Source organism: Photinus pyralis, unplaced genomic scaffold, assembly GCF_008802855.1.
Source record: "Photinus pyralis isolate 1611_PpyrPB1 unplaced genomic scaffold, Ppyr1.3 Ppyr1.4_LG5, whole genome shotgun sequence".
NCBI lineage: Eukaryota > Metazoa > Arthropoda > Insecta > Coleoptera > Lampyridae > Photinus > Photinus pyralis.
In genome coordinates, this window is record NW_022170596.1 from 41431273 (window position 1) to 41455612 (window position 24340).

The window sequence follows — 24340 nt, forward strand, 5'->3', positions numbered from 1 at the left end:
TGTGACTACAAAATGCTGGAATTGTGACGCTGCCGGTCATTTTCGAAAATATTGTCCGCCTTGGACAGCTTGTTATTCTTTCCTGTTTTTTTCTCTGAGCACATTTATTTTAGTGTACTTTCATCCTCATTTAGGAAAGCAGGAAGTTTTAAGTGTTAACATAACGCATTGAAAACGCATCTTAAAAAAAAACAAAATGTGACGATTTCAATATTTTTATTCTTCAAAGCGATAGTTTTTACAACGTTTTACACTTTAGTAAAGATTTTAAAACTCTCTTAAAATTACAATGGCGAATACAACAAATTTTATTTTAAGATCTTTGGATACATTTTTGCAGTCTTAATGGAATATTGTAGGTAGATGAGTGTAGGTGCGCGTGGACAAAGACGAGTTTTATGGCACATTTACGTTACATTTATATAAGATTGCCATTAAGAAATAGTTTATTAGAGGCATGACAAAATAAGACAAACGTTGCAAAATATATCATATTTTACAAGCCTAGATCACGTCCTATATATCCATGATATCTACCGTATATTGCGGTTTTTTTACAATATATTACAATACCAGTTGAATGACTGCCGAAGATTATGGAATTGTGGTTTAAAGTAAAACTAAATTGGTCTATCACTTCATACGAGTATTATGTACAGAAATTCAATCATGACCGATGAGTATTTCCATATGCAAAAACAAGACAAAGTCCAAGTAAAACTACACGTGATGGATTAGTCTGCTGATGAAGTGTAATTATTGTCCTTGCGAATTTTCATTTACATAATTCTCATATGAATTCTATGGCACTTAAAATACTAGTGCAAATAACATTGTACCCAAATGGAAGAAACCTAATATACTTACATACTTAGGGATGTCTCTGAAAATTAATTTCATTCCAAATTTAAAGTCAAAAACGAAACAGTTTATGGCACAGATTAAAGAAAATCTATCCCTAAAAACGTAAGCTAGAAGATAAAATGACTAATACTAAATATTACTTCTACATATTTTTGATATGTCATGAAAAATTATAATCCACAAATATTCTACATTAATATTGATAGGTAACAAAAGTGCCATTACTCATTACGTTAAGCAAAAACATATCGACAAATTTCCATTCTATAAAAAAAAGCCCTTACAAATAATATTCATAGAATATATACAAAAGAAGAAAACTAAATAAAGCTACAAATAAATTACTTTTTTACAAAATTGGCTATCCTATGTAAGTGGGGTTTGACGCTACTATTAAGCGCTGCTAAAGGTGATCTAGGCGGTGATGTCGAAAAAGGAGTTATATTATTGTTTTGAATAATGCTTTTCTCTTTTAGTCTCTGTTCTTTGGCTCCTCTGCGCATGTGAAACTAATTAGTAAACTTTACGCGCACATTCGATATACTTACAGATAGCGGGTTAGATCTTCAATGTCGACCAACATCGAATCTTGCTCCATGTGCAGATCGTCTCTTTCCATTAAAAATTTGACTAGAACCTCGTTGAGGGTTTCGATTTGTGTGTGAAGATCATTGACGATGACTTGCAGTTGCGCGACGTTCATTTCGGTTAGGATTTGACGGGAGAGACGCCGCCTTTCTTCCGGGAACGGTATTCCGACCTTTTCTAAACTGTGCCTTACCATTTCGGTTATTGGACTTTTTATTTGCCGTTGTCTTTCAATCTGTAAAGAAAATTGGGCATTTACACAAAAAATAATAAAAAAAAAACAACTCTCAACTACAGCAAATTTCAGATATATACAGGATCTTTCGCTACAAGAACAAAATGGCACCCAAATTAAAAATTCGCGCCATCCTCAATTGTCAAATTTACATTTACTGGCAGAAAATGGCGTTAATAAATACCGTCCAGTGCCAACCGTTACAAAAAGCAGGACGTAGAAAGAGAAGGGGCAAACTACTTCTTTATTTGTTTAATGTTTTGATATTTTGGGGTAGTGTCGCAAATGAAAAAAAAATGGAAAGTGACACTTGGGCGAGTGCCAACAGAAGAGACTACTTATTTCTCTCTCACATGCTCCCTTCTTTTTACCGCATTATAGAAAAAAAAAACGCGCAACATCGCGATCGATAGGCAGGCCACTGAGACGTAAGATTACTATCTTTATCTTCACTTATACTGGTGTTAACCCGACTAATGTGGAGTAAAAGAGAACAACCGCAGTGATATTTTAATCAATTTTCTGACTAATTCTGCAGTTTTATATATATGTTCAATTAATCACCGCCATGAAAAACGACACGCATCCAACGTCCCTTCGGGATGGCTACCTAAAGGGCATTAAAACCAAAATCTTAATAACTTTCTCGTGGCATAAAGGCATGAATAAAATGGACAGTTTTAAAGATCAGTGGTGCATTGGCGAAGTGCTTTGCAGTGTTAATCGGGGCGGAGAGTTAAAGTGGGGCAGAGTGTTGGATTTGTAAACACGTAAATAGTAACGTTCTGTATAGTATAGGAAAAAAAATTTTAGGTTAGGTTCAACCCCTCGTTGGTTTTATTTGTAGTAGACACAACGTTTTAATAAAATAATAATAATAATATCGAGCGGGTCGAGCTCATCTTGAGCTGTCGAGCGTTACGTTTGATGACCACAGTATCATACTCTATATTCTGTGGTTTACGGCATGAGGTTATTTTACTCCTCTCCAAAATATATAGCACACCAAGCGATAAGAAGTAGTCCCTTCAAAAAATCATTGAAGAATATGAGAAGAGACTAAATACCATAAAATTTCCAAAAAACAAGAAAAATTTTTTTTATATGTACATCAAACAGTAATGCTGATCGTATTATTTATTTTTTATTTTATTTTGCTTTTATTTTTGGGTGGGCGGGGTTTCAGCCAAGGGTGCTCTACCAACCCAACCCACTAAACATTGACAAATATCTATGCCCGAACCCGGATTCGAACCAGCGACCCTTAGCACCAAAGTTTAGTTTTAACTGAAATGCACCACACGGGTGGACTATTCAAACAGCGAAGTATCGTTTCGTTGCTAGGGGCAGAGAAGCGGAAAAGAGGCAGAGAAATTTTATTTCTCTGCCTCCTTTCCACTTATCTGCCTCTTCTGATTTCCATACCTACCTCTGTTGACTAGCCGTTTATATACAAGAAATTCCAGTAAACTAATAAAAAATTTAGTGTTTACCACGGACGAGTGAGATCCGCTTGCACATCGGAATTTACACTTAGTAACACTTCAGACTTGTCAGCGAAAACTCACTTCTCGTGCTTGGTAAACAATATACTATTTTCCACAAAAACGCGTACCAATTCGGCGGAGCTGGACATTAGGTTATTTATGATTGTCTTCTCAAATTTTTTAAAAAACAAACTTACACAAAACAACAAAACCTACATAAAATGCGTATGCCCAGTGAACGCAGTTACTCTCTGTAAGCGCTTGTTACCCATGAAACTCTCACACTAAGCGGGATAAATGGGGAGAAGTTTTTTATTTGTAATTAAACTGTCGGTCCTCCCGCTGAACATGTCGGCTGTGCTTACTAACTGCTAGGAATCTGCAGTCGTTTCGGTGTAGAACGATTTAATATTCACAAGCCCCTTTAATAACAGTGAAAAGAATATACATGACAGTAAGTTAGCACTTATGACAGTTGACTCTCCTAATAAACCACTCGGATATGCGCTTGAGTAAAATCAACCCTATTATTTGTAGAACTGATTGAGTGGGATTCTCATAGAATGCTTTTCTACTTCGTCGGGAAGTTCTATAAGCAAACCCATGAAATGGCCATGGACTGAATACCTCAACAACAAGACAACATCCCAAGAGGAGACCCACCAAAGAAATCCCTCCCCTACTCAGCCTGGATCACTCACACCCAGAATTTCATAAGCAGCAAATAAGATGAATCCGTCTAAAAGATTCAAATTTGAATTTCTCTTTTAATTTCTGCTTCAATCAACACTATATATTTCGAGATATATTTGTGGTTTTTAAACATTAAGCACTCATTTCGAGTATTTTGCTATAGGCGCGTCATGAAAATTGAGTGATAGAGAAAATAGAAACTATATTTTTTCAAATAAACAAGGGCTTGGAAGCTACGTCCCCAAAATAGCATTTCCCCAACAGCTTCAAAATTTGCATTACTTTTCTAATTGTAATAGGACAAAGGTCCAAAATGTTTCGTTTGGAAGTTTCGTTTAAAAGTCGCAAAATTTGCATTTGTCTTTTAATTCCTCAGCACCAAATTTCTATCCCAATAAGGCACATTCCCAGGCGCACCCTAAGGGGTCGTCCATTAATCACGTGACGCTCGAAGGGGGAGGGGCGGGGTTCGAAAACATTATGAAACATCATAAGGGACAGAGGAGGTGTAGGGAATTCTTAAACCTCACCACGTACCAAATGGGAGGGAGGTGGATTAAAAAGTTGCTAAAAACTTCACGTGACGGCCCCTAAAGGTGTGTGGAAAAAATAGAAATCTTTGCAAAAACTGTTAGGCAATTTTGCCATGACAATGCCAACGTAAATGAATTTTATTCATGGCAATAAACTGTTATTATTATTATTATTATTATTATCCCAAAAACCGGTTTCGTAGATTGTGGAAGTGTCTAGTTTTGATTACTAGACAGTTTTTATTTAAATTTTACTGGGTTCATGTGTTGGTCTAAGATAATCAGCTGGGTGCCATTGGTTGTTAGGTCCCATAGGTCGGAGTATAATATGCTGAATATTATCCCGAGTCCAAAAATGTATACTGACCAAAAAAATTGCATGCCTCTTCATAAAAAGGAAAATATCAAAGAAACTTTCTATGTGTGTAGAATAATATAATAAAATAGTTAATATTTATTATTTACTGTCTTTGAGACAGATGTACTCAGGGTCTCGCCCTCCTCCGCATCTTATTAACCCCTTGCTCCCTCGGAAGGCATACTTCAAACTTACATTATGCCTTATTCATGCATATATATGACATCTTCTCTCGCATCTTCTTAATGTCTCCTTCACTTTCACACCTCCTTCAGGATTATTTTAGAATTTGAGAAAAAGATTATCCATATACTAACGTAAAACCAACTTAATGGCTCCAGTCAAGAAACGTAGCAATAATGGTGGTTTTTGTGGGAGCGTACTATAATGATGCCAGTGTCTACAACAGAGGTAGTAGTAATGTCAGAAGTGTAAAGGGTCTAACAGTCACTCAAACATCTAAAAAACAAAAGAAAAAACTGGTCACATCATTACAGTTCCCATTAAAAAAAAATGAACAAAATACCACGGCATAAAATGTTGGATTTTCTAGTCAAATGTCAGACATTTGCACAGCCTATGTTTTAAAATTCGAACCATCAATATTGGATTACACGATATATGACACACCCTGTACATTAAATAGCTACACCTGTTTGCCACCTTCGAGATAGTAGATTAAAATGCAACCCAATGCAAACGACATTATCACAATTTCTAATCTACATCCAATCAAATGCCTTACCTCCATTTGCATACGCGCCATTTCCTTAGCCTGTGCAAGTGCCATTCGGGCTTCAGTCTGTAATCTCGCTTGTCTCGTAAAAAAATCAGTTTCAGTCATGTGCTCGGTAACTGGCTGTAATAAGGGTTGTCCAATTGCGAGCGTGGCGGGTCTAATAGGCAGACTCGGTTCAAGTACTAGTTCCGGGTGCACGGGTGCAGTTTTAATAATTTTCGGCGACATTCTCTGCTCCTTCGGGTTCGTCATCGGACATTCTGAATCGGAACTGGGACTATCCGTGTCGGAGGCGGTCTCGTTCATAAAACAAATTTGTAGATTCATACCTAAACGAGCAACAAATTAGATTCGTGTTTGGCGTAGATTGAAAAAACATTTACCCTTACCGCTTTGAAGTCGAGCTTGTAAACTGGGTTTTCGTCCAGGTCGGTCGTTATAATAGTCGTCTTCGGAACCCATCGCTAGTCGTCTTCGAATTTCTTCACGATCAGTCCGTCTCTGCAAGAGAAAAGTGGCAATTACTATTTCGCATCGCTAAGTGTTAACGCACTAACTTCATCGATAGTAATAACACTAAGAAATCGGTCAATAATATTTTGCTCGTCCATTTTCGAAGGAAGATAAGGCAACCATTCCATATTAACACTTTCGTATGGTGACTGGGGGTCGTTACTGATTAAAGAATAGGCACGAGGTGATAGGTATTCGTTATAGTCTTCATTTTTTGGTGTCACAGTGTAGTAAGGTGTTGGTTTTGGTTTGTTGTAAATTCGTTTCGTAAAAAAATCAAGACTGCTTGACAATTTTCTTGATTTTGTTTTAATGTTGTCATTGATAGTGTTTGCGCGATTTTTTAAGGAGGTCAACAAGTTTTCAAACATTCTTTAAAACTAAAAAATCTAACGTACAAAAATCAAAATTAAGTTTAAGCTTTTTTAAAAATTGAAATTAACAATCATAACCTTTCTGTTACAACTTTTTTTTTATAAACGCAATCTGGTTGGTCAATGTCAGTCTGTTGGTTGGTAACACGTTGCCAAATTTATAAATAATCCTTAACATTGACCCTTGATTTTTCCCACCATAAATTAAAAGTAGATAAATAAAATGACGTAACGAAAATTTAATTTTACACAGAAAAGCGATGAAGGTTATGGAAAATGACACTCCAATAAAGTCAAAATTTGGGCAGCAGCAGTTTGGCCATGTTCCGAGAACATGAATGAACATAACGGTCCACATTTGAAAAAAATTATCCCCCAATTCCTTATTTATTATTCAATTTTGTGTTAGAAGTAATTGTGTAGAAATATAAATAATCATTGTTTACGACTACCTAACGTCCTTGCACCTACCTTATCATAATCAAATTACATGCAAGACATAATAATTGTTTACCAAAAGACGTGCGAATCACCAAAATATTTGGCTTATTCCAAATTACATGCGTTAAACATAATTTTTTAAAAACATTTTATTTTGCGTGTACTGGCCAAGTGTAGTGGCGGAGGTAGTACACAAGATTGAAATTTAGGTGGTAGATACATATTTGTACACCCAAAAAGTCTAATAACTGATGTAGGTAGAACCAATTATTTAATATTCTTCATTTTTTGAACTCTCAGAGGAGTTATCAAACACATTTTTAAAATAAGTAGATAAAAATTCACCTCAAATTGAGTGAATAGTAAAGGTTGGTGACCCGGCCAGTACCTTCAGGGCAGCCCAGGATTAAGGGGGGGGGGGCTTTGGGGGCTACAGCCCAGGCGCCGCACCTTAAGGGCCCCAGTCTAAGGATGTACTATTTGTGATTTATAGTGCACAGATACCACCCGCACACCGGCGCATGTGCGTTCTACGTTCTTTTAGGTCTAACAATATGTGTACCAAATTTGGTTCCAATCGGTTCAGCCGTTTAGCTGTTAATGAGAGTTTAACACACTTGCGCATGCGCGATTTTCCCCGAAAGCTTTTCAGCTCTTCCTTTTATATCTAAGGACTAAGAATATGTGTAAGTACCAAATTAGGTTACAATAACAGTACAGGCATACCGACAGCATCAAAATTTTGTTGGATGCGGAATCCTGGTGCTTCCAAACGTGTATTTCCGTAAAAAAGTGGGGGGTCATTTTTTACACCAATGCAATACCTCCCTTACTAACGTGCGGGTGATAAAAATTACAGTGCGTAAGGCAAATTCGAGGGCAAATTGTAACATTAAACTGTTTCTGCATAATTTTTCTACTCAAAATACTATAACAAATTACCAACCATAATGTTATTGATTACAATGTTGAATGTAGAGTAGGGTAAAACAATGTAATTAGGTATTTCCAAAGAATAAAAATTGCTCTTATGTGATGGTTTTGTCTTCCTGTGCGTCTGTTCCTCGTCTAACTCAAAACGAAAAGACACAGCGATGTCAAATCTTCGCCAATCGATTTCTACGAGTTCAAGAATCAGTGCTATTGAATATGAGCCGGATGAAAAGTCTGGTTTATCAATACGAGCTGAGTAACAAAAAATTCCCCAGGGCAGGAAAAGTCGCGTTTAGATGTTGTCGCGCATTTAAAGCAAAATTGGACCCTGCGACATCATCTAGATTTTAGAAAATCTTTTTCTGCAACCTCATATCTCGAAAAATATTTGTCTGTTCGCAAACGAGTAATAGAGTTTTCTATTCTGCAGTTTTGTCTCAGAATTAATTCCCATTGTCCGTGGGCCCGAATTTCGTAACATCTTGGATTTGGATAGTAGTAGGGAGTGACATGGAATAAAGACCCTAATTTTGCACTCAACGGTAGCAATTATCTTCTGACTGATACCTAAGCCAAATAGTGTTAAACACTAGAACCAATAAATTATTCTATTCTGTCCGCAATTAAAAAATACTAAATGTTTACTAAAATATGCCTCAATTGGAAAATGTTTATTTCCCGACCAACGCAAAATAGATGCGTTTTAAAAATTCAAAAATGAATTAGTCATCGTTAAGTGACCTAAATCGTAGCGTCGAGGTTGTTTTCTTATTTTGAAATTAATGAAAGCCCGCATAATGACGACTAGAGAGAATCATAAGCGACCCAAGACCAAAATTTCTGTTTCATGAAAATTGAGGAGACTAAACTTTGGTTCTAAAGTAACCCTACAGTAAGGTCTTGACAGAAATTGGGATCGAAAATTTAACCATCACTCACCCTAAGATGATTGGTTGGACCTTACAACATTCTATGCTGGGGCTGGGGACTAGGGTGTTACTTCACGATTCGAAGATCGATAGGATGACCGCATGTTGACCAGCCATCAAAGGGCGTACAAGAAACTGTATGAAGAGGATTTATATGCATGGGCGTAGAATGTTCTATAATCGCTATAAGCGAGGGTATTTTGTAGTGGTAGGCGGTAGGTTAATCTTTAAAATTACTACCCGCAAATGATATGTAGCATTATTGTTTGGTAGGTACTGTGATAAACACGTTTAAGTTAAAGAGGAGAACCTCTGTTACAGATTTTATTACACAACGGTACTAAGTAATAAACAAAAAAGTAAATGAAAATGGATTAGAAATTTTAAACAAGCACGTCCATCGAATTTCCCGTTTCGCCATTGTTTTGAGTGAGTAGTTATCGTACATTACGGCGGAAAAGGTAGGTACACTTCATCACCATGATTTGCAAATATTTTGAAAACATCACGTTATTATCTTTACATCCTTCTATTGATAACGAATAATAATTGAAGGATTTATTGTTTAATAATCTACTTTCTATAAACAAAACTCTTGACGTGAAAAAAAAACGAATTACTACACCGTCACACTTGAGGAGAGTGACAATTGCTGGCGTGCGCCAAAGTGTACGATTACGATAATAATACAATTTTAATTGTTTATCCAAATACAGATCAGTCATAATAAATTGTAAAACAAAAGTCCTTCACAGATAAAATAAGTTAATTTTAGCGATTTGTCAACCTCAGTTTCGTAAGACCATCATGGTATTTTTGCGAAGAATATTACCTATATTATCTGCCAATTTATTTTTAAACCACGAGACCAAGTCGAGTGATCTACTGCAGTCTGAGGGTAGTAAAAGAAGCGCAATCCTGTATGGATACATGCATTATTTTTTTAAGTATTCATTATTAATATTGACCCTAAAAAGTATTAAAAAATAATGCGTCAGTAATTGTTACAACGTAATATTTGATTATGGTACAAGGATTAAAATTTAATCCCTGAAATTAAAAAAACCAGGTGGTTTAGTAAAAAGAAACCAAAAATTAGTAAATAAATAGTTCAGTATTAAAAATCGAACTTTCGTTTCCTAAATTAGAGATTAAATATAAAAGTAAATTAAAACTGTCTAAAAAAATGAAATGGATATGGCAATAGGTAACGATAGGGATAGCGATATCCCAAGCAGTAAAATAAATTAAAAGCTGGCGGCTCATATGAAACATTCTCATCTTATGCATTAGGGTGTAAGGAGTCCAACCTTGCGGTAAGTTTTAGTGGTCGATAAATCGTCTTGGTAAAGACCTTTCAACTGTAAAATATTATTAGCTATAAAATCACATTGTAGAACTTTGTGCTAAAACTATTAGTGCAAACACTATAAATGTGCCCCCAATAAAACTTGTACTTATTGATGATTGATGCGGTTCAAGTAACTATCCGTTATTTCAAGCGAGCATCAACATAAAAAGTAGGTAATTATGGAAAATGAAATATAAAAATTACGCTACTGACGTATACGGTTCATAAGCCAGCTTACTTCCGTTTGCAAATGATGTTGTACTTATAGGATGACTATGATCAAAGACTATCCTCCTAGTCTTTGCTATGATGTACGAGTGTATCTACACATGTTAAAGTAATAGAGATCTAAGCCAAACTGGATCACCTAGTAGGTACTTAAAAAAATTGAAATGTTAACTTACAATCTCCCCCAAAGATTCCAATGTTTCACCACTGTCAAACGTCAACGTATACAAATCTCTAAAATAAATGGTATCTTTTTTGTAATCTCTCTTCCGTTTGTGTGAGATCATTTTGTCAGTATACAGTATGCCACTTCACCACAATATAAAGTGTCGTCAAAAACAGTTTACTGCAACGCACAACATTCGAGCGATTGACTTCCGAAAGACTAACACTAAATCTCTTTTAATGAGTATTGTATTAATGTAAATTTTATTTTAGATGTGCAACAACCGGAACAGCGAAAGTTGGATTGTTTTACATGGCCATGCTGTTGGTGTGTTAAATGCGGTAATGGAAGGGGATGAAAAAAAAGGCTAAATAATGCTAAAAACGTACCACTGCGTACGGCTGGAACTTTTGATGTACAGGATTGACAATACATTCCATCATCATCATTTTCGCACTTTTTGTTGTCACAATTAACTAAAAACTCGATTACTGCCGCCGGCTTATATAATATTTGGCAGATTACCGTTATCTAATATATCTGGTAAAGTTATTACTAGAAATTTTAGAGTACTTTGTGTATGATAGCTACCTACGTATTGCTTAATCTCCCCAATTTTCTCTATACACGCGAGGTTACGAAATTTTCGATAGGTACATATTATCTTAACAGTAGATCTATTTATATCCACTGTTTACCTTTGTAACAAAACAATGTGTAATTGAGCTTATTCCACATCTCAATCGTAATCCCTATAATTTTGTTTTTTCATGTTTCGCAATGTTCAATGTATTGAAAAAATAATCCTCGTAGAGTGCTCTGTTATTGTACATTTGCAAACAATAGCCTTTGTAATAAACACTGTCCGAGTACACTTCCTATAAATTACATTTCCAAATATACCGGGTGGTGCCTAGCGCGACGCAGCATAGGGATTTCAATGGTAATTTCTTTATAGTCAATTACTAGCTCCCCTAATTATTTTAGAGCAAAAGTCTAAATAAGTTTTTTTTAGAGAAAAAAATACTGAATCTGTTCATGCTGTTACTCATAATTTTCCGTTTTTCAAAACCGTAGAAATCGACAAAATAAAAAGGTTCATTTTACAATAAATCAAATATGCCTTGGAATTAGCTAAGAAAACAGCGATCACGTTTCATTATTTGCCTTTGACGTATATTAAATTTATACTTGTTTATAAATTAGTTAAAGAACTGCAAGTGCAATAACGTTCAAAATGTCCGTCAAAACCATCAGGAAAACGACAATACATTCAACGTTTTGGCTGCAGTAGCGGAAAATCCGAATATAAGTTTAGGAACAAATCTTCTTCAAATCAGTTTTTTTTCTTCGATTATGTAGGTACTCTGATTCTCTCTGATAAACAAATAGTATCTGATGCAGATGCAGCATACATTCTCTAAAAAAACATTACCCAATTGCCGCTTTTTCTAGAATCGGATAGTTGTAACAGAATTAAATATGAAAATCGTTCGACGTCAAACAACGATAACTTAGATGCGATGCGCTTGTAGTTTGTTAAAAGATTCCAAAGCATTACTGATTTATAAAAATGTAATTTTTTATTTTGTCGATTTCTACGGTTTTGAAAAATGGAAAATTATAACTAAAAGTATGAACAGATGCATTATTTTTTTCTCTAAAAAAACGTATTTAGACTTTTGCTCTAAAATAATTAGGGGAGCTAGTAATTGACTATAAAGAAATTACCATTGAAATCCCTATGCTGCGTTGCGCTAGGCACCACCCTGTATGTAAAGTTCAGTAATATTGGGAAACTTGTTGTGCGTACTAGGACTCGTGCACCAGCGCGTATATAAAGGTGCTCGTTCATTCTGTCCACGAAAGCCTTTCTTCAGTAATGCTTGTGTGATCTCGTTAGTTCCATGTTTTTCTCGGTCATCCTTTATTTCTCATTCTTTGCAGGTTTGCCTTCTACTTCCCGATCCCGCACAGTTTCATTTTGTATCCCATGGGTTCTGCGAATACTCTTCACCTTTCGTTTTCATACCAAGAACTTGTTAATGTTAAGTATATAGTTAATTGAACTAAAAATTGTCTTACGAATTGTTTTGCCGTTTATTTCTTTCCCCCCTAGGAAGGTACTGTCGGGACTTCGTTTCACTGTGTATGTCCATTTGCTTGTTTTCTTATTCCACTCCCATTACTTTACTCTTATTAGTATTTAGTCTCATTCTTCGCTTTCTTAGCCCCTGTCTCCATCTGTTCAACTTCTTCTGTATTTTTTTTTGGAATTCGTGCACATCATTAAGTGTTCTGCGAGTCCTATACTAACTATATCCACTTGTACTTTGTCTTTGTTGCCTTAATTACATGGCCTATTACCACAGATTTATCTGTGCTATTTTACTAATATAAATATAGCATTGGGCTCACAACTTTTCCTTGTGTTGGAATATAAGTTCTTGATAAAATACCTAATAGAAGCTTATACTGCACGCTTCTTTTTTTTGAAGGTTTTCCATAATGGTTTTGCTGGTTTTCTGATATTAGTTGCTTTATAGTATACAGTGAGTTTTTTTTTAAATGCGAATATAGGAGTTTGCATGCAATGTAATTTTCCTATGTTCGATTTTTAAAAAAACACATCAATCTATGAGGTGTGCGCGGTTCACATTAATCGCGCAACTTGTGTGACTATGAACAGCAACTCTATAGTCTTTATGATGAAGAGCACTCGGTAAGATTTTTTTAAAGAAGCCATGTGAGGCCATAGCAACTTTAGGGTACATTTTTCTTAAACTTACGATAACTTGACCTCACAGACCACGCACTGACACCACAACTCATTGTGAACCAACCTGCAATTATTTGTAGGTCATGTGCACCTAGTATTCTACTAATTTGATCTATTCAATACATAAATGAAGAAAATAAGAAAATAAATACCGAAAACAATTACAATAAATGTTCGAAGTGTCCTCCTTGACATTCTAAGCAATAACCTAACCGATTTCGTAATTAAATTGGACGGCGGTATTTTTAAAAATGTGACAGCTGTCAATTGTATCTACTACTCATTTGAACTACTCAATATATTTATGTGTTTTTTTTTTAAAATCGAACATGGGGAAATTACATTGCATGCAAACTCCTATGTTCGCATTTAAAAAAATTCACTGTATATCATCCTGTGTGCTTCGGTCTTTCCTGAAACCGCTCTCTGCTTCATCTGACTTTTCTACTCCATTCCTTTTCCTTATAATATAAGGTGTCCAGCAAGGGTAGGGGGTATTTATAAATTCAATAAAAAACAAGTTAAAACATTGGTTTGAGGGCGATCGCATTTTGATATAAGTACAAAAACAACGTACGTACAAAGTCAACTAATGAAACGGGACGATTTGGGAACACTACACCTGAGAAAGTAGGTGGAAGGGGTTCGTCAACGAGTGGGACGTTATCATGTATACTTGATCGGGAGAACAACGATTGAGGTTTTAACAAATGTTAGACCGTATCAATGAAAACGATAACGTGCTGCTGAATCTTTGGATGAGTGATGAAGCAGCCCACTTTCATCTGAGTGGTTTTGTCAAAAAGCAAAATTTTCGTTGTTGGTGAGACAATAATCCAAAAAATTACATAAACGACCCCCATATTCAAAGAAAATAACCGTGAGGTGTGCGGTTTCTTCGTTAGAGACAATCGGCCCTTATTTTTTTAAGAACGAAGTTGGAAGCTCAGTACCAGTGAAATCTGATCGTAACGTCAATATGATTCCCTGCAATAGAGAACAACAGATATGAAATAATGATTTTCCAACAAGATGGTGCGACATGCCACACACTACGACTACGAGTGTCAATAGATTTACTTAAGGTCGTTTTATGAATAAGAACGGCACTATTCCCTGTCCATCTCGTTCCCCCGACTTGTGCGCATGCGACTTTTATCTTTGGGGATACCTAAAAACGAAAGTGTTTCACAGTAACCGCCCAAGAACTATTCAGGCATTGAAAGAACTGCTTCGGCGAAAAAGAGGCGCAATACCTCTTCCGACAATCCGTTCTTGAGGAATAAAGGGAATATACCCGATCACGATAAGAGGTCGAGAAGGAGGGCTATGGTTGGTACAAAATTAATTCCTTACGTTGAGACCTTTCATTAGAGTGCCATGAGTGATAAAACTAGTTCCACTCCCCCCTCCCCTTTCCCTTCTAGAATACAATGAGAGATAACATTAATTTTTAACCCCCCCCCCTCCCCCAGGCTCCGTCGTTCAATGATCTCCGAGATGATCTCGAAAAGAGTCGCACGGGAAAGTTATAGTTTGTACAAACCAATTTATTTCGATGAGACCTTTCATGAGAATACCATGAAGGGTAGAACATGTGTTTACCCGCCCCTCCCCCCTTTTTCTAAAGTTCAAGTTGGCACCACTGCGTATGAAAAATCTGAGACCAATAGGTTGTCGTATGTTAAAGTTATGCACGTTTTACTTTCAAAAACAGTATCTCAGGAAATAATTCGTGGGGGGCCCCCCTTTTAGATAGCGAAATTTGATGACCGCCTGGCATACCTACTGCAAACAATTCCAGTACTTGAGGACCATTCCCCTAGAAGTAGTTCGAAACGGAAGAAGTGGGTCCGGACGGACGGACAAAACTCAAACAATAGCACATTTTTTTTATTCTTAAAAAATGCGCTAAAAATATCTATAAATAAGAAAGTTGATTACATTGAGAAATTAATTAATTAAAGACACAACGCCAGGCAATTGTCAAAGTTTCAAGTTTCAACTAGGATTTTTTATTATGAATAGTTTCTATGCGCGATCGATTTCGGGTGTTATTTTACCGATCGCCCGTAGAAACTATTCATAGTAAAAAATCCTAGTTTGTCTTTTAATTAATTAATTTCTCAACGTATTAACATAACAAACTACTATGGCGAACTTCATACTACGAAAGAAAGTTGATATTGTGTAGTTTGCGCACATCTGATTTTTACAATATGCGATACGCTTGTTGTTATTAGAAAAACGTGTGGTTACATTTAAAAAATATATCTCCATAAATAAGAAATGAACACGTTATATAGCTCATAATTATGGATTTATTTTAAATTCTTGTCAATAAGTTAGCAGTTAAAAAGTGTCGAAGAACAATAGTAAAAGCAAAGAAAGTCGTTTAATTGACGAAATCTAGCGCAAGCAATAGAAGTATCGATTTTATCGGTTTTTCATTTAGTTTTTATTAAACAAAATACAGAGGAATAAATAGAAAACAGGTAAAATTTCTTGTGCTCAGAAGTTACTATTCAATTATCGTTTGAAAAGTGTTACACTGAAACCAAGTAGAACAGAATAGACTTTTATTTGATATCAAGTCCATTGAAATCAATCGAAGGGTTATTTCTTTATTAAGTATCAAACTTGAGTTATTAAACAGTATAAGAAAGCTTCAATTCAGCTAAATTACAGGTGAGGTATGGTGACTGCTAAATTGGCCAATGTTTAAAATTTAAGGGTAAGTATTAACTATCATTTGAGCTAACCTTTTCAGGTAATAAAATAAAACCTGAGAACTGTAAATAACAAAACGTTATTCGATGCAAAGGCTATTTAAATTTAGAAGAGAAGAGAAAGTAGAAAAAATACGCCGTCACATCATCAGAGCACTACCTTACCTATAAGCTTGAATAAATAATATCACATTTAACATAACCTGAGATTAATGTTTTTTTTAATCTATGGCATAACTCAATCTAACAGGATAATAATAACCCACAGTAGCAGTCTTTTATACTTCATTACTGTAAAATGACCATGCTGTCCCCATCGCCGTCAACTCTCTTAAACTACCTATTATATTGTGCCTCACGGATAATCCGCTACTTATCCAAAGAAGGGCTGAAATAACGGTAACCATAAACATAATACGAATATCATTCCCAATAAGCATCACCGAAATTATAAATATAAAGTATCAGACCTCGCCAAGTTCCTGCTGTCTTTGAGAAATCTCGTTTTCTTGGATGTGACATACGCTCGGTTGCGCCGCCTCACCTCTCACACCTGCCAAAATATATAATTACCTAGCCACAAACACCTTGACACGAAATTTTGATTAATTAAATGATTCGATTTTATGCTTTTTAGGTAATTTAGACACTAATTTTTCACCAAATGTTAAGTATGTTAATGAATTATTTTTTAAATTTCAAAAGAAATCAGCGTGTAGACACCTTGGTCACCTTTTATAGTTTTGCAAAAAAAACAGTTAAAAAAAATTGACCGTATACTAATAGTTTAATTCAGAAAGTGTCAACATAAGCCGCATTCCGTTCCCCCTTGTAGACCATACGAGTCCCATTAAAAAAAATTGGAATAGCACGAACTTTTAACATATTATATGTGGTACGATGCCAAGGCTATGACTGCGTATAAATACATTCATATGTTTAATGTTTATATAAAATTAACGTAATAGCAATGCGTAAGTACTGCAAAAATAGTATGCAGTGCATTAGCTTCCGTCATGTCCGAAACATATTTTCACTATATTACCTTGACCACTTATTAGAAAATGGGCCATTGTTAAAACACCAAACGTTACGTGGGACCATTAAGTGCATTTCATTGTTATTATTTACATAAATATAAATTCAGGCACGTGGGACAATTTGAATAATCACTGAGAAAGGTAGTTGATAAAGTATATATATTCAAAAAAGGTACCTTAGTTCTAACTGATTGTGCTGCGAAATCCATTTGCTCAACATAACAATGTGCTCACAGAATTTTGAAATTTCACAAACTTGCGTGAAAAGTTCGCGAATTCCGTATGAAACAGAAAACGGACAGTGATGTCAGCATTGGCATCATCTAAATAAATTGGTTCGACAAAACTAATTCGCGTTGTTGAACTTGGTCTCGCTGTAAGTGGTAATTTAAAGCCCTTGGCATGCGCAAGTCTTCATTACGGCTTTTATTAGTGTAGGAGAAATGAATCAACATATGGCATTCTAAAAATTAATTCACTAAACAGTCGTGAAATGACGAGCGCAACAGAAGCCCAATTATTTTTATCTCAATTAAGTCATAAACGTTATCGGAACCATTAATTATACTAAAAGTGATGTAACGAAAAAATCTTACCCTTCGTTCCTCTTCACGTGCAGCACGAAGGTGGGTTTCGATAGCATCGAGATCAATTTTTGGCATAGCCGTCTCGATATTGTAGACGTCGAATCCGCCTGCGAACAAAAATAGAAGAAATATCGTTAGAAAGGAAAGTCTGCATCTTATCAACGCAAATGTTTATTTTCGTAAAGTAGGTAATTTATGCTGGAATATCAGTCAATGATTAACGTATGACCTACTCAAAAATGTTTTGGCCAACCGGTAGTAGTGGGAAACAATAAGTAGAACCTAAAGCTAATAATAACATTTAACATAATTGCTTGCATACACATTGATTAAAGCGAGGGTAATAACTTTACTAATTACATTAAAAGTTGAACAAAGTTCAGTTGCCCTACAGATTACCACAAAAATGGCCTTAAATATTAACGCAAATGGAGCTAATGGACGCTATCTTATTTGTGATCTAATTGGAAATGTGTATATGTCAAAAGATCACAACCTAAACAAACTGCGACTGATTAAGCAGACGATGCATTGAATAAATTAATAATTAATTTGTTCCAGATATGATTTATCTTCTATTTTCGCCAACAGTGGACCGATTAAGACTTTAATGAAACAAATTTCAGACTAAATATGAGTGTAGATTCTAGGTATAGGATTCGTCACGAGTTGAGTCAACTTTAAAGTGAGGAATCATTGCCAATGTTTTTGCAGGGCCAAAATGTTACTTGGTCTGAAAACGATGTGTGCATAATATACAATAAATGCAAGCATTAAATAAAGTCAATATAAGTACGAAGTGCGCGAAACCACAGATAAAATACCCAATTTATCTGTGGCGAAACTGAAGTGCTTGGTCTACTTGGCGCAAATCCGAACAATTCCAAAAGTTCCAAAATTGACCAATTCAAAAAATTACAAAAAAAATTCGTTAAGCCGCTTGTGAGCAAGAGGCGGAGAGTGCACTTTCAAATTTGTTTTTTCGATTTTAATAGCCCTTATGGACATTTCATGCGGTAATGAGAATACAAACATGAACTAATTTTTAATTTCTGATTGAATGACACAAATACCAAGTCTGTAAGTAGTGTAGTTCCGGAGCCTATGTGACTCGACAGACAGATAGTAAGACAGACATGAAAAGCGCAAAAGTGCACTTTTTATTTTTTGAAAGTAAAAGTGAATGTATTTCTCATACAAAATAGAAATTTAGTACAACGAAGGCTTATAGAATTGAATGTTGCAAATCACTGTCAAAACTATGTATAAAATTATTTGGTCTGGAGGAACGTTTTGCAGAAAAATGGTACGTCCAGAATGAGTCAACAATTGCGCGGAGTAGCTTAATGCCTTGAAGACAAGATTTTTCGATATAGTGTTTTTGTATTATGATATGGTTGAATATTCTCCAAACTTTAAAAATATTTTCCGTTATACAGAGTGCGTTCACAAAGTTAGGACGCTAAAAAGGTACATTTTTGTAAATGGAACCCCCTGTATTTAAACGCATTTTTTAATTCTACGTGCAATTGTACGACTTTTTTATTATATGGTCAATATTATGAAGAACTTGTAGTTTTAAAGATAATTTTAATGATTAATGATTTTTAAGAAAAATTTGGCATTTTCAAGTGTCAGTTTATTGTCAAAATTACTACCCAAATTTTGATTCTCACAAAACTTAAAAAACCCTTCAACTTTTGGTAATAATGTCCTATGCTTACCTCTGCTAGTCTTTTAAATCTCTTTGAAGAATCCTTTCTTCTAAATAAATGTTCGAAAATATGTCCTCCTGGTTAATGCAGGTTTCAAGTCTCGGACATTGGATAACATCCCTAATCCTGTCAATCATGCCCTGCCTTGTCGTTCGTTTTGTGGCATATTACATATACTATATCTTTTATGGGAGCGTTTTAAGTTGAGCACTTCGTTATGAAAAATGTCGCTGCGAAAGTTTTTGTATTTATAGAGTTGTCTTTCAGGGGCCGCTACCGTAAATAACACTGCAATTAATCCGCAGTTTGCAACCCTTCCCGTCAAGAGATTTCAATTGTGTTTGTTGAGTCCGAGCTCTTATCATTTAGACGAAGCAAAGTAATATTTTAGAATTACAGACACATTAAGCCATTGTTAGCAGGTTTTTATTTCCTATGTTAATTTAAAACGAATTTAAAACCTGTCGATACCGTGGAGTTTACGTAAAGATTACTAGATATCGAAGATAGCGCCGTTTGACCTGCCATTCCAATTGACCATAGGTATTAATTGCATCGCAGAACTTTGGAATTTTACCCCGTCCATTTGCATAAGTAATCGTAATTAATTAAATGAGTTACAGTAACAGACTCCGATTAAGTCGAGATGGGCGTAATTAATTACAGAAATGTTCGGAGCGCATCGAAAGTAGTACGCTGGTTGCTTAGGTTTCCCGTACTTATACCATTTCCCCATTTCGCGGAGGTGTCTAAAAGGTGAACGCTTAATTTAGAAGGGGCTTAAGCTTTTTGGCCTTCTGATTTTCACTGTTTTAAAAGCGGTATCCAACCAGAATTGCTTCATAAGCAGGAAATAAATAAATAATAAAAAAAAGTTCTAAAGCTTGCATACTGATGATTCTTAGGTTGTAAGACATTAACGCCATCTGCTTGATTCGTATTTAATTTTGACTTTAGTTCACTCTGCGTTCGTAAACCACCTAAAACACGCCCTTTGATTTGGTATTGTACCAAGTATCGAAATGGAGTTCCCTAATGTTGGGAAACAGTAGCGTACAAAATACACTATCAAATTATGCAATAACCAACACTATTTAAAAATTAAAGCACAATTTGTACTTGAGACTTTAAATAAATTAACGGGAAGCACCTTCAAGAGCGAATACCAGCATAATGCGGTTGGGACGAATGGCATTTGAACATATCAAATTCTTGGCATATACAAGAACATTAATTAATCCAACCAGTGGTAACACTTACCATTACAACACATTATCCCATACATTATATATCAACCCCCACGGACGGAGTATTAAATAACCGGGCGAGAATTAACTATTGCGTACCCTATGCAGGGGTGAATTTATAATACAAACGGCAAAAGAACTTACCTAAACTTTCAGGAGATTGCTTCTTTTTATCTCTAATGGTAGGTGTTGACCGCCTGTTGACCGTATCTCTACTTTTGCCCCCGAACTCCCTTCTCGGCACAGTAATTAGACTGCCAAACTGTTGATTATAATCGCGACGTTTTTTAATGTAGGTCGTCTCAATTTTCTCCTTTTTCCTCGGAATAACCGTATCCTCATCTTTTTCCTTGTCATCCTTTGTTTTGTCTTCCTTGCAGAACTTTTCCACTTCGTCGCCTTTGTAGCCGTCCAGTTTCTCATTAAATCGCTTATTTCTAGTAATCTCCTCGAATTCCTCGACGTCTCTATTAGAATCCCGTCTCGTTTTCCAAGGTTTCACTTCCATCGTTTGCGGTTCGTGGATTTTTTTGGAGTTCGCGTTCAAATCGGCGGAATTAAAAAAATTTGATGCTACCTGTAGAACGCCCCCCAAGTCTTCGCTGACTTCGGATAAAAACGCGTCCGATATTTTACGACTGTAGGCATCTTTAGCGTAATCTAGGCTTTCGATTTCGGCGATTTTAATATTTTCCTTAAAGCTGTCCGATTTGGTCAGCGGTTTAACGTTTGCCGAGGGAAGGTGCATGCAAGACATTGCGGCCATGTTTGCCGTTTGAATTATTGTCGGGGCTTCTTCGACGTTCACTGATTTGACAACAATTTGTTCTTGACTTTTATTAAACGGCTGATCTGTATTTGGTTCTATGTTATATTTAATTGCGGATGGTTCTAAATTACTGGTGGTTGACAGCTTCTCTATTGCCTCCTTTAATTCGTTTTCAATCACGCGTTCGAGAGCAAATTCAATTTGGTTTTTGTTTACAATTTCGGTTTGTGACGAGACAGGCAGATTGGATGAATCTGACGAATCGCCCGTTAAATCATCGACGGTAACGTGGCTTTCTAACCCTTCATCCTTATTGAGCGCAATTTCATCAGAGTGAATGTTAAACAGAATGCTGTGAGGAGTGGCAACTTCAAAATCGTCGTCGCTACCTTGATTTGAGTTTGAATTAGTAGCACTCGCCTCTTCAGATTCACAATTTTCACCTTTTAGATTTAATGGAATATTAAACACGGGTTTATCATAAAACACTTTCTGAATGTTCTCGACACTATCCAAACGATTTACACTATCAATTTTATACTCCACATCCTCGTTATTATTGTTGATATTGTTCTCTTCGGCAGTTAATTTAGTGGTTGAAGAATCGTAATCAAAATCGTCGTCTGTGAAATCGGTGTCGGACGAAGTTTTAATTGTGTAATCGAGAGTGTGGGCGAGATGCTGAAATCCCGGGTAGTTGGGGTTCACGATTCCACGTCGCTGGAGAGTTTCTCGTGTATTTAGGTTGCCTTCGTCTGAAAGGGATTCCGAGTCGGAAATGTCGAAACCACGATCTTCATCTTGTGGGGACGCGTCGATTGATGAGTTGCTTTGATGTACGTCTGAAACATACATGGGAATTTTGGAAATTGACTACACCTTGGTATTTTACATTATTACATTAGGTACATACTATCGAGATGGCAGCGATTAAGCATAATTCGTAATGCGCCATTTGATATTATATCAGGATAAGTATTCCATATTTTAACAATAAGACGCCGTCACATACCATTTCTGAAATATATTTTGAATGAGTCACGTTACGCCAAAACTTGAAAGTCCCGGGAATAACTTTTGGTGGCTGAGAAACCTCGAAATTTTGGCAGTTTCAGTTTTTCGCTCAAAAACAGTCTATCTCTCTTTTTTTCAACTTTGTCGGAAATGGCGAAACAAAGGTTTTCAAACGTCCGTACATCGTAAACAAAGTATAAATGAAAGAAACAGATAGAACACATTTGGTTTTTAAGGAAATGCAAAGAAGTAGGTAACTATTCACAAGTGTAGAAAGATGAATTGTAGCTTACAAGTTGTTTCAGAAAAGGATAAGAGCAACCAGAACGGCTGTCTCGTTTTAGAGCGAAGCCTTTTAACTTTCAAGAGCATTATTGTCTTTTTTGCGCGATCGGTCATTTCTGACTATTTACCATGGGTGTTTCCATGACAGTACGTAGAATTTACCAGTTGCTATGATTACGACGACGCCAAAATTACTTTCTAAAAACAGAACAGCAAAAATACTTACCGACGCCTTTTTAAAAATCACCAAGTCTTACATTACATTTAATCTTTAATTATTGTTAGGTACATAAACGTACAATTTGTGCTGTTGTTTCCTATAGCAAGACGTCATAAAGTCATAAAGGAAGTGCAAAGCTAGTAAACTACATCAGACACATGCACATTTTTATGAAATTATTAATTTCAATTTTGACATTTAAACTGGTTACCTAGTGATGTACCCATACCACTTCGATCATTTCGATTTATTCTGCTCGTTAATTTCTTAGTGCATATTTATATTGGTTGCATAATTTTAATTTCGATCGCGCAAAAAATGTTATAAGCACGTCGAACGTTAAGGGTTACCGTTCTCAGACAATAATTGGAGTCGTAGCTCCGCTCCTCCTCCAAACAATTGTCTTCGAACGGTAAAAATCCCTTACCGTTCTCCATACTTAATATACTATTATGTGGTGAGAAGCTCATAGATCTTTTTCATAAACTACCAAGATAGTATCCATGTATACGATTCCTAATGCCTCGCAACAAAGATTCCTAGGGAGTGACATAAATATGAGCCGTCCCATTGACAAATTATGAACACATTGGGAAGCAGCATCAGTTCAAACGGACCAGGCTGCTGAAGATGCAGATGTTCTCATTGTAAGCACTGCGTTGGCTCAACTCTCAACGTTTGACATTGATATTGTCATCAATGAGGATGTGGATGTACTTGTTTGATGTGTGGGCCTTCATTCAAATAAAAACTTGTACCTTCAGAGACCAAGCACGAACGGCAAAGGGGATTGCATGTATTAGTGATCATCCTAGCAGTTCGATGCAAAGTTCGTCTTGTTTATGAGTGAGCCTTTACCGACTGTGATGCGACTTTCCGCCCCTTTTGACGTGGGCCTCATTTTCGTTGCTATGGAGAACGACTGGGCACCACCATCCTTGCTTCATCTTATGTGTAGTTGCAAAAGAGGACAAAGTTGAGGTGCACCAATATTTGCAGAAACTGTGGAATCAGCTGCAACAACATCGTACCAATTGAGCTGGACGAGGGGGGTGAGGACGATTTCACAGATGTCGACCTGGAGGAAGTTAAGGACAGTGACATGGATCCCACCATAAATCAAAAAGCGGACCCTTTGGACGAGGTTGGACCTCACAAACGGTGTGATCACCAAATTGAGGCAATATGAACCCATCAAGCAGGATACGAAACCTCCTTTGATATTATTACATCCATAGTGGGTCATTCCACCGTTGATTAGTCGTCTCTTACCACGTGCCACGTGTCTGCCTTTCCCGCCTGTGCACGAATAAAAAAATGGCGTGGGACAAAAGGAGAAGAAAAATAAAATGAAAAAAATAAGCAAAAGGGATCTTTTATCTTGTTGTTTTTAGATTCAAGGATCCCCAGATATGTATGGATATGATGGATCTAAGTTTGCCAACTCGAAAACCCCGGGGTTAACTTTTGGTTGCAGCAAAGTCATTAGTCAAGTAGCTTTTATTTGTTCTAAACTTCAGGTA

General features: G+C 36.1%; 1 protein-coding gene across 2 annotated transcripts in view; it reads right to left on the reverse strand.

Annotated features, from left to right (window-relative positions):
* Positions 1 to 199: 199 nt before the first annotated feature.
* The window catches only part of LOC116171272 (uncharacterized protein PF11_0213), a 46023-nt gene continuing 21882 nt past the window's right edge, over positions 200 to 24340 (reverse strand). Inside the window, exons 3-8 of one of the 2 annotated variants that reach the window (XM_031488011.1) lie at positions 20674 to 22140; positions 17577 to 17674; positions 5881 to 5998; positions 5504 to 5826; positions 1413 to 1687; positions 200 to 1359 (exon numbers count right to left, since the gene is read on the reverse strand). In XM_031488011.1, the coding sequence (XP_031343871.1) occupies positions 1206 to 1359; positions 1413 to 1687; positions 5504 to 5826; positions 5881 to 5998; positions 17577 to 17674; positions 20674 to 22140 (2435 nt within the window). In that variant the 3' untranslated portion in view covers positions 200 to 1205. The remainder of the gene's footprint in view (positions 1360 to 1412; positions 1688 to 5503; positions 5827 to 5880; positions 5999 to 17576; positions 17675 to 20673; positions 22141 to 24340) is intronic. The other variant, XM_031488012.1, reaches the window with a different exon arrangement.